The sequence below is a fragment of the Miscanthus floridulus genome, chromosome 6 (genome assembly GCF_019320115.1).
Source record: "Miscanthus floridulus cultivar M001 chromosome 6, ASM1932011v1, whole genome shotgun sequence".
Taxonomy (NCBI): Eukaryota; Viridiplantae; Streptophyta; class Magnoliopsida; order Poales; family Poaceae; genus Miscanthus; species Miscanthus floridulus.
In genome coordinates, this window is record NC_089585.1 from 12,626,178 (window position 1) to 12,635,207 (window position 9,030).

Genomic DNA, 9,030 nt, shown 5'->3' on the forward strand with positions numbered 1-9,030 from the left:
GGAACCTTAACGTGGCCCGGCAATTGGACCGCTATCCTCTGCGTGGCTGCTTCCGCTTGGGCTGCTTGAATCGTCGGCAAGGAGACTGGGCCGAGACGTCCCATCGCCGGATCCATCAAGCCCACGACGCACCTTCGCGGGGGCGTCGGGCCGGGCCTCTCCGCGCCCCTCGTTTCCCTACCACTACTAGCACCCGCCGCAACGCCGATAAGACGCGAGAGAAGGGGAGGTGCGCCACCGGAAGAGGAAAACCTCAGGAGTCGTCGACCTCGACCAACCCCATCGATCCGGTTGCGGCGCGGCGCGGCGTGCTAGATAGCTACCGACCATGGTGGTGGAGGAGATCACCGAGGGCGTGAAGAACCTCGCCGTCGCCGGAGATGCGGCGGCGGCCTCAGGCGGAGAGGGGCAGAGGAGGGGCGGCGGCGGCAGCAGCAACCGCATCCAGGTGTCCAACACCAAGAAACCCCTCTTCTTTTACGTCAACCTCGCCAAGGTACGGTTGCCCCTTTCCCCCCTACACGCCGCCTCCTTCCGTGATATTCCTGCCCACCCGCTTCCGGTTCTTGACTGATTTGGTTGCTTCGGTCTGTGCAGAGGTATATGCAACAGCACGACGATGTTGAGCTATCAGCTCTTGGAATGGGTGCGTCCCTGTAACAATCCTTCGCCCTTCTTTCTGATTTATTTATTTATGTATTATTAGTTGTGGAGTTAAATTTAGGCATGGTCGCTTGTCATTCATGTAATGCCTCTTCTCCGCGAATTTGGTCTGTTATTAAGTATGCCGACATAATATGATGTGCAAGATGCAGAATGCGGCGTGTGGTTGTTTTCTTTATGTTTCTCAATGTTGGATCTGTGTTGGTTATTGCTAAAACCCTAACTTATGTGGCAGTTAGGGTCCCTTTGCTAGGGCTTATAAAAGGGCTCTGGCTCCGGCTTCTCAAACCCTACCAAACGGGGTTAAAAAAAAACTTCTCTTCTGAATCCATTAAGGAGCCGGAGCCAAAAAAATACTCTTCGAAGCTGTTTTGTCAAATATTTTTTACAAAGTGCTTTGGCTCTACCAGAGAGGCTACTCCACGAGAGAAGCTAAATCTGAAGCCATTATAGGAGGACCTGGAGCTCTACTAAACTGGCCCTTAGTATTACTAGCTAGCATTTGCCTTGTGACAGCAGAGCACAGCTTAGAATTCAGTCATGCAACTTGCCAAATTTATTGTATAAAAAAAAAACTTGCCAAGTTTGAGTCAGAAGTGATATGCAATGCACTGTTGTTATTAGATGGCCATCATGCTCCAGACAGACACTAACACTTGGGGTTTGCTTGATAACCATGGTTTTCAAGGCATCGCCTAGGCGTCTAGGCACTTAAGAATTGACGGGCATCCCTGTTGCCTAACTAAAAATCAGCAAGAGGTGGGGAGCAATGGGGAAGAAGGGAAGGGAAACCAACCAACAAGGCCCAGCAGCTGCCACTGCTGTCATTCCTGATAGCTCCGGTGCCGGTGGCTGGCCAGCAACATGCCCTTGTCAATTGAGGCATGATAGACCTTGACCTGAGCAGAAGCTCAGTTGATCTGAGAGCGCGCAGCTCACGAGGGCCCGAGAAGCAGCAGGGAGGAGGAGCGGAGGAGTTGCAGGCAGCAAACGGAAATGGGAAACGAGCGGCGATGCTGAGAGCGGACGAGTGGCGGCGCTGAATGAATCAGGGAGGTAGGGCAACCCTATAGGCAAGTCAGGGGATGGTTATATAGGGTGGCTAGTGGGCTGGGCCAGCCCCTTACGTCCCCTGCCCCCTTCCTTCTCCTTTTTCTTTTTTCCTTTTCCTTTTCTTCTTCCTTTCTGCTCTCTTGCTGTTTCTCAGATTGGTATATGTCGCCTTGTGAATGCCTAGGCATCGCTTAGGCGATTAGAAGGTGGTCTATCACCATGCCTCGCCTTATCACCTTAAGAACAATGTTGAGATACTTTGGGGGTTTCGTAATTTAGTTGTGTGTATTTTTTATTTGCAATCTCCTGTATTCGAAGTATTCATTACTCATTAGAGATGCTGAAAAAGAAAGCATAATCATCTGTTGCAAAACCCAACCAATCTTATTACGGAAAGTTCGCTTGCATTTTAAGTAGATTCCTGACTGTTCGTGCTCTTAGAGCAGCTCCAAGAGTGATCCTAAATTTGGACCCCTATTTTCTCATGTAGAATAAACATTTATCCCTTCTAAATCTTTCACTTCAATAGCAGTTCCCCTATATCTAAAACCCTAAATTTTGAACACGCCACATAAGCAATTTGGACCCACGATTTTCATTAATCTTGCTTCCTCTAGCATCGATCACTGGGCGCGATCATCTAGATGCGAGAAGGAACAGCCAGCATAACAGAAATGGTGTAGGACCTAGGACGGACAGGCAGTGCTGGATGGAAGGCGTGTGCGCCTGTGCGGGGCGGGCTGTGCTTGGCGGCTTATGTGAGAGGGCTACACGGTGATGATTTTCTACGCTAGAGGGTGCTGGGACTTGGCGGGTAGGAGCTGCGTCTGGGTAAAACGGTGTGAAAACCCAAACACAGGGAGGGCTGACTACCCCATATTTGAGGGGGAGGAGAGGTTATTTAGGATGCAACTAAACATAGGAGTTGATATAGGGTGGCTGTTGAATGGTTATTTTTGCTCCATACACCTTGAATTTAAGTATAGGAGTTTGGATAGAGGTACAGAGTACTCTTGGAGATGCTCTTAGTCTGTGTTTTGATATTTGTTTCTTACTGGATACATAACTTAAGCCTCATTTGGGATCTCTTTGTGTGATTTATTTGCTGCATCAATGCTACTTTTTCTTTAAAACATACAAAGATTTCCAATTCAAAATTTCTGCTTCAGTGTACTGTTTGAGGCTACACTAACGAAGTTGATTATTCTGTTTCCAGCCATAGCGACAGTTGTGACCGTGGCAGAAATTCTGAAGAACAATGGATTTGCTGTTGAAAAGAGTGAGACCTTGGGCCCTCCTTGTCTTGTAGATTATCTCTCCCGTGTATTGTTATGGCTCACATGATTCATATATTTGCCGCTCTGAATCTTCCCTTTATGTATTAACCTACATAGAGATTAGGACATCTACTGTTGAAATAAACGACGAAACAAGAGGGCGTCCATTCCAAAAGGCCAAGGTCAGAGAAGACTATACCCTTAATTCAGTACTTACTAATGAGAGCTGTTCACTGTGTGAATTTTGTCATTCTATTTTAACTGTATGCAATTCTTCTTTTCCTTTGAGTTGAACTGACATAAACCTCAACTCCCTCAGATTGAGATAATCTTGGGAAAGAGTGACAAATTTGATGAGTTGATGGCTGCTGCTGCTGAAGAGAGGGGAGAAGTGGAAGATGGTGAAGAACAGGCTTGAAAACAGTACGGACGCCAAGCGACTGTTGTTGTGCTCTGTTAATGTTGTTTAATTTAATACCGTGTGCATGACTCATGAGAGATGGCATGCGTTCTTGCTCAACTACATCACCATGGCAGTGTCTGCAAATTCATGGATTGATGGATGGATGTTGGTTGTTTCTTAACATTTTGGACATGTATGTTTCGCCTGTCCAACGTTCTCCTAGCAAAATATGGCTGTGCTTTCTGCTTTTTTGACTAGACAGACCTGCAAAGGCTGAATATTTATGCGTGTATTGGGATCATTTGGCCAAAGTCCGGACGTCCGATGGGGATGGATGGATGGATTCCATCGCACGCCTCCCCGCACACCTGCCCACGCTACTCTGGACGCTCGCGCCTGTCCGCCTGCAGCGTCCGCCCTGAATGCTACCCGTGCCCCGCATGTGACTGTTGTACTTGAGGTGGGGACCACGACCACACACACGGGGGGACTGCATACGTCCGTGGGAACCGCCTCTCTGCCCACTCCCTTGGCACTTGTTTGTTTAGTTACTCCAAAATCTAAATTTTAAAACTATGTAAAAAGAAGATTTTCCGTCACATTAAATTTGCGGTACATGCATGGAGTACTAAATGTTGACGAAATCAAAAACTAATTGCACAGTTTGGTTGTACTTTGCGAGACGAACGTTTTGAGTCTAATTAGTCAACGATTGGACAATTATTACCAAATACAAACGAAATGCTACAGTGCGCTACAGGCATCTATGATTCCGGCGGCGCCAACTTCGGCCGGCAACTAAACGGGGCCTTGGTCAGGTAACGTTGCAAGCACTTCTGTATGGTCATTGGCTCCGTTCGACTGGTGAAGTTGCTGGCTGAAACCGGCTGTACCTGATAGTCGGCACAGTGCTCAAACCAGCCTACAGCACCGCAATCAGCCGGCAACCAGCAGGCAACAGCATTAAAAAAGAAATGGCCCCACAGCCTCATTAAATGCAGTTCGAATTCAAATTCAAACACCTCCATCCAGTACAATGAAACAGCTGAGCACAACAGCTTAACAATGAAACAGTTGTTGTACACTCTACTAACACCAGATTTACTAAACATGCCTCAAGTTGAATATGATCTGGAACGACAATAGCTTTGACATACAAGCTAAAACAAAAACAAGTTTTCTAAACCTGCAACAAGCTGATCAGCTCTGAAACATCAGCTTTCAGCTACAAGCTACAACCAAAACAAATCCTAAACATGCATCAAGCTGCCAGAGATGACTGAGCTCCAACTTGTTGAATCGCAGCAGCAACGAATGCCCCCACTAGCTTTCATCTGAACAAAGACGTCACTTGCATCAAAATGGTACCGCTAGCTGCAACACTCAAGCTAACCATGCTGGCAGAACTAATAACGGGAGGACATCTTCAAGAGTTGTTACTCATTACAGAACCATAACACTTGCATGCTTCTTAGGCTGAAGATCCCACATGCAACGTTTGCCACTACAAGCAGTCTTGTTCTGTCAAGGCGCAGATGCAGGGCCTATAGTATCAAGAAAGCAACGACAAAAGACAACATGATTAGCAACACATCAACAAGAACTAAACCATAATACAAAGTCGGGCTATATGTATCCTTCAACCTTGCCCTCTTAACCATGTGTCAAATTTGCCATTAAGTGAGCCCCCCTACTTGAAGTATATGTTATGATTTAATTGTTAGCTAAAGGTACAAACTCAGCTAGTAGCATCATTGTGGTATGGTATACATATCCCTACTATGTTGTATGAAATGTGATAGTCTGCTAAGTGTCACTAGGAGTTTAGCTTCCAGAGCTCAAAGTGTTGGCAATGCTAAAAAAACTGCATCATGACTTATCCATCCAGTTGTCATATTACAAACAAGAGTATGGAACCATAGATGTAGGACAACGATTTTCTTACTAATACCTGAAGCAACAAAAAGAAGTGGCCCTGTTGCACCATTTAGGCAGTTACGTCACCTGCATGTGAACATGTCCTTAGTACACCCAAACTAGGCAGCCATGATGAACAGTGCACGACTTATGTTATACCAGCCACAAAATGAAATTGTTACACTTACGTTGTCTTCCCAATGAGTGGTAGTCCATATGTTATCCACTCACAGACATGTTCCATGTCATTAGGATCTCCCAACGCCATAGCTGCCACTTACCCCAAAGGGCCAAGGTCTGGCGGCTGCCTCACCCACACTGGTTGATGCTGACCCTCCAGCTCATGCACGTAGTTGTGCAATCCACAAAGCGCAAGAATGATCTGGGTTTGCTTGGTCCCTTGATAGTGCGGTATGCCTTTCAACATGTGCCACTTTGCTTTCGCTGCTCCAAATGTCCTCTCTATGACATTTCGCAGCTTGGAATGATGCCGGTTGAACAGCTCCTGCGCGTCTGTTGCCCCCCTTGTCTGGAACTCCTTCACCCAGTACCTCTTATTTGGATAAGGCGTGAGATACCCAAGGCAAAGTGCGTAACCGGAGTCCACCAAGTAATAGCGGCCTGCAATAATTTGACAGCAACCGAACAGTTAACATACAACTAGCTACAGCCTTACACAACCAAAATTATCTAAGTCCTACTAACCTGACGGTGGATGTGGGAAAGAGGCATCGGCTTCTGCCTTTCTTTTGACCCGCATATCATGTGCAGAACCCTCTGTCCCTGCCCTAATATATGTGAACCTCATGTCGAAGTCACAGACCGCAACCACATTTTGGGTTGGCCTTCCTTTCCTATTAATGTGGTCATCACGGACTCCTTTATCAACTATGACATCTATATGAGTGCCATCCATGGCGCCTATGCATCCATCAAAAAACGGCGAGTACTCCACCAATTCAGCGGGCACTACTGCATAACTAGTGTCCCTAGGCCTAATTATGTCATCTGCAAATCCAGTCATGGTTGCTAGAACATGGGCAAATACCTTGCTACATGTCCCCAACCCCCTCCTAAATCTCTCATGCATTTGTCTCTGGCATTGGTTTGTACCACATGCCCATAGAAACATAGCTAAAGCTTCAATTGATTCAAGCTCCCTACTGCCTTTTAGGTCATAGCCATCACGTAGTATGCTATGTAACCTAACCAAATTTGCAGGTCTCATTCGGCAGTGTTCATAGCACCTACCAGGATCTAACAACAGATTCTCTACCCACTGCCTCCCGGTAGGCTCAGGCAGTGGGACATAAGGGTTACCTTGTCTCGGTACCTCCAGCATGTCCTAGACTGCAATGCCTGCAGCCATAGCTGCAGTAACCACCTCGTTGAAGCTCAACTCACTTGAATTCTGACTTTCCTCATCGCTATTGTCCATGCCCGTAAATGCTGCCAAGCAAAAGTATAAGCACATTTACAAGCTAGCTGTATGCCACAGCTCCAAGGCTATTTTATTATGACAGTAACTAATTACGACAAATAGAAGTATAACCAAATAAATAATTGAGAATCACTTACCTACTGCTACTTGAGTAAGCCCAGGAACATCAAGTAAGACTTAGATGGATTATGACAGACGAGATTTGCTTCGAACGGACTGTTTCACTGTCAGATTCATCAGCTATCTCCTTCCTGAACCCAGCTGCAACAATTCAACTATAATTAGCTACAAAGTACCATTTGGATATATTGAATTTAAAGTTTAAAAATTAGTATACTAGAACTTTATTACACTTATACTAGAACTGTATTAAACTTAAACTGGAAAAGGCATACACACCTTCAAGCTTGTCGATTACTGATGGCCTCTGCAAAGTGTCCCTGATGTGCCTACAACAGAAGTACGCAATGCTGATGTGTTAAAACATAGATCACTTTAAAGCATGTGTTTACAAATGAAATAATTTATAGTTACAACAACCAAGTCATGACTGGGAGCTGAAACAAAAACATCACATCATACAATTGATAACAGGTTCTAGAAAAAAAATACAACACATGGTTTGTGGGCAAAGTCCCCGTTACAAGACATGAAACCTCCACACATCTAGGATGACAATGAATGTAAAGAATACAAGTCCATACTCAAATGCCACAGTTGCATTGCTTCGAGATCAACATCCCAGCTGCTGAACTACTTCTTGTTTTTGTTCATTTGATATGTCAGCCACGCCATACGTTCTTCGGCTGTCAGCAGATTCTTGAACACCCGCCGGGGCACTGAGTCATTGAACAAATCCGTTGCCAAGAAGAACATGTCTGAAGTGGCTGGCACACCATCATCTCATAAAATTTGCATTGCTTCGTCTACCTCCACCTGTTCATGGGTTCGCTCTCTATCCCTTGATGCGCTCCTAGCAGCAATGCTCTTAGACAACCGGGCAATGTAGTCCCCCACATAGTAAGTCTTCTTCTTTTCTAGGCTGTTGACAACATGATCCCTGTTGTCCCTCTTCAAGCCAGATTGGTAGCTGGATGGGCCGCCTAAGTCTAGCCGACGCACGGCATCAGAAGGCGTTGCCTCCAAAATACCACCAGTGGACACGAAGCAGCCCGTGTTTCGGTTGCGGTCACCAAACAGTGCCTCCAACTGGTCTAGGAAGAGAGGTTGCCTACCACGAAGGACCTCAGGATGACTACCATCCTACAAAAACAAGAGGAGCACATAATGTTAAACAATGCACCATATGTAGTCGAAACTATTATCAAGATCACGTATCGAGTTCATGGGCTGGGAACCTTCTTGAGTTTCCCAGTATTCAGTGTCAGCATTAATGGCGCCTGTACGTGGGTTCCTCCCAAGCCCAGTGGCTGTCAGCCCATCTTTCCATGACTGGTAGGCTTTTTTTAGGTATCCTAGCCTATTATTGCATTATCTCTTATCAAACTGGGGGAAATAAGTGTAAATGTTGTGCCAGCCAGCAGTGGTGAGACCCTGCTGAGTGAAGTTACACTTTTCCTTCTCTTGAAGGCAAAGGTCCAGCAGCAGCTTGGTTTCATCCACGGTCCAAGTTGCACGCTTAGGAGGCATCTGTTGGAACATGGAAGGGCTAATGTCGATTGTGGCTAGACATGCTAATGGTACCAAAAAACCTAAAGGATTGAAATGAAATAACAAAAACACGATGCAATGGTCACAATTGTGTACTTGCCTTGATTTCACGCTTTAGGCGCTTGGAACGCAAGTTGTACCGAGGGGATTCCGGTGGGGAGCAGGATCCTGTTGAGGACGGTGCCAGTATATATACTTCGAAAGAACACACCTACATGATAAACAAGTTCCCATGTCAGAGCTAAATGCTGACCAAAGTAATTGCATGCAAATGTATCTTTTTCGAATAGGAACTCTATGTATTTTGTACAAACATCAGATTATTCAAGTAACAAAAGAAGTAAGGGAATTAATGTGACTATATCAAAAGAAGTAAGGACATCAGTAGTACTGAACAGCTGCTGAGTAGCTCAAATGATGCATACAGGCTACCATTTTCACTGGGGAAACCTACTAAATGCAATGGACACAGATGTGCAACTCACCCATCATTAGTTTACATGACCAACAAGGGGAGGCAAGTGTAAATGGAACCCTAACCCAGCGGATCTGATAGCGGCATGCAAAAATGGGATAGCAGTAGAAAGAAGCAAACCAAAAATACC

At 45.7% G+C, this 9,030-nt stretch overlaps 2 protein-coding genes across 2 annotated transcripts; one reads left to right on the top strand and one right to left on the bottom strand.

Annotated features, from left to right (window-relative positions):
* The first annotated feature begins 211 nt into the window (after positions 1-211).
* Positions 212-3,644, top strand: LOC136457655 (uncharacterized protein At2g34160-like). The gene is made up of 5 exons (XM_066457678.1): positions 212-496; positions 598-646; positions 2,933-2,995; positions 3,111-3,175; positions 3,313-3,644. The coding sequence occupies exons 1-5, from the start codon at positions 329-331 to the stop codon at positions 3,409-3,411; spliced, it is 444 nt and encodes a 147-aa protein (XP_066313775.1). The 5' UTR covers positions 212-328; the 3' UTR covers positions 3,412-3,644.
* A 1,946-nt stretch (positions 3,645-5,590) lies between these two features.
* Positions 5,591-6,337, bottom strand: LOC136460221 (uncharacterized). Its single transcript, XM_066460009.1, has 2 exons — positions 6,019-6,337; positions 5,591-5,934 (listed from the first exon to the last, which is right to left on the bottom strand). The coding sequence occupies exons 1-2, from the start codon at positions 6,335-6,337 to the stop codon at positions 5,591-5,593; spliced, it is 663 nt and encodes a 220-aa protein (XP_066316106.1).
* Positions 6,338-9,030: the final 2,693 nt, after the last annotated feature.

What these genes read in the sequence shown, in the direction of transcription:
- LOC136460221 (XM_066460009.1), bottom strand. Translation starts at nt 6,337, where the DNA reads ATGACTGGATTTGCAGATGACATAATTAGGCCTAGGGACACTAGTTAT. An exon ending in TTTCCCACATCCACCGTCAG is followed by an intron (nt 5,935 to 6,018) that starts GTTAGTAGGACT and finishes AAATTATTGCAG; the next exon opens with GCCGCTATTACTTGGTGGAC.
- LOC136457655 (XM_066457678.1), top strand. Translation starts at nt 329, where the DNA reads ATGGTGGTGGAGGAGATCACCGAGGGCGTGAAGAACCTCGCCGTCGCC. An exon ending in TGGATTTGCTGTTGAAAAGA is followed by an intron (nt 2,996 to 3,110) that starts GTGAGACCTTGG and finishes TAACCTACATAG; the next exon opens with AGATTAGGACATCTACTGTT. An exon ending in GTCCATTCCAAAAGGCCAAG is followed by an intron (nt 3,176 to 3,312) that starts GTCAGAGAAGAC and finishes CAACTCCCTCAG; the next exon opens with ATTGAGATAATCTTGGGAAA.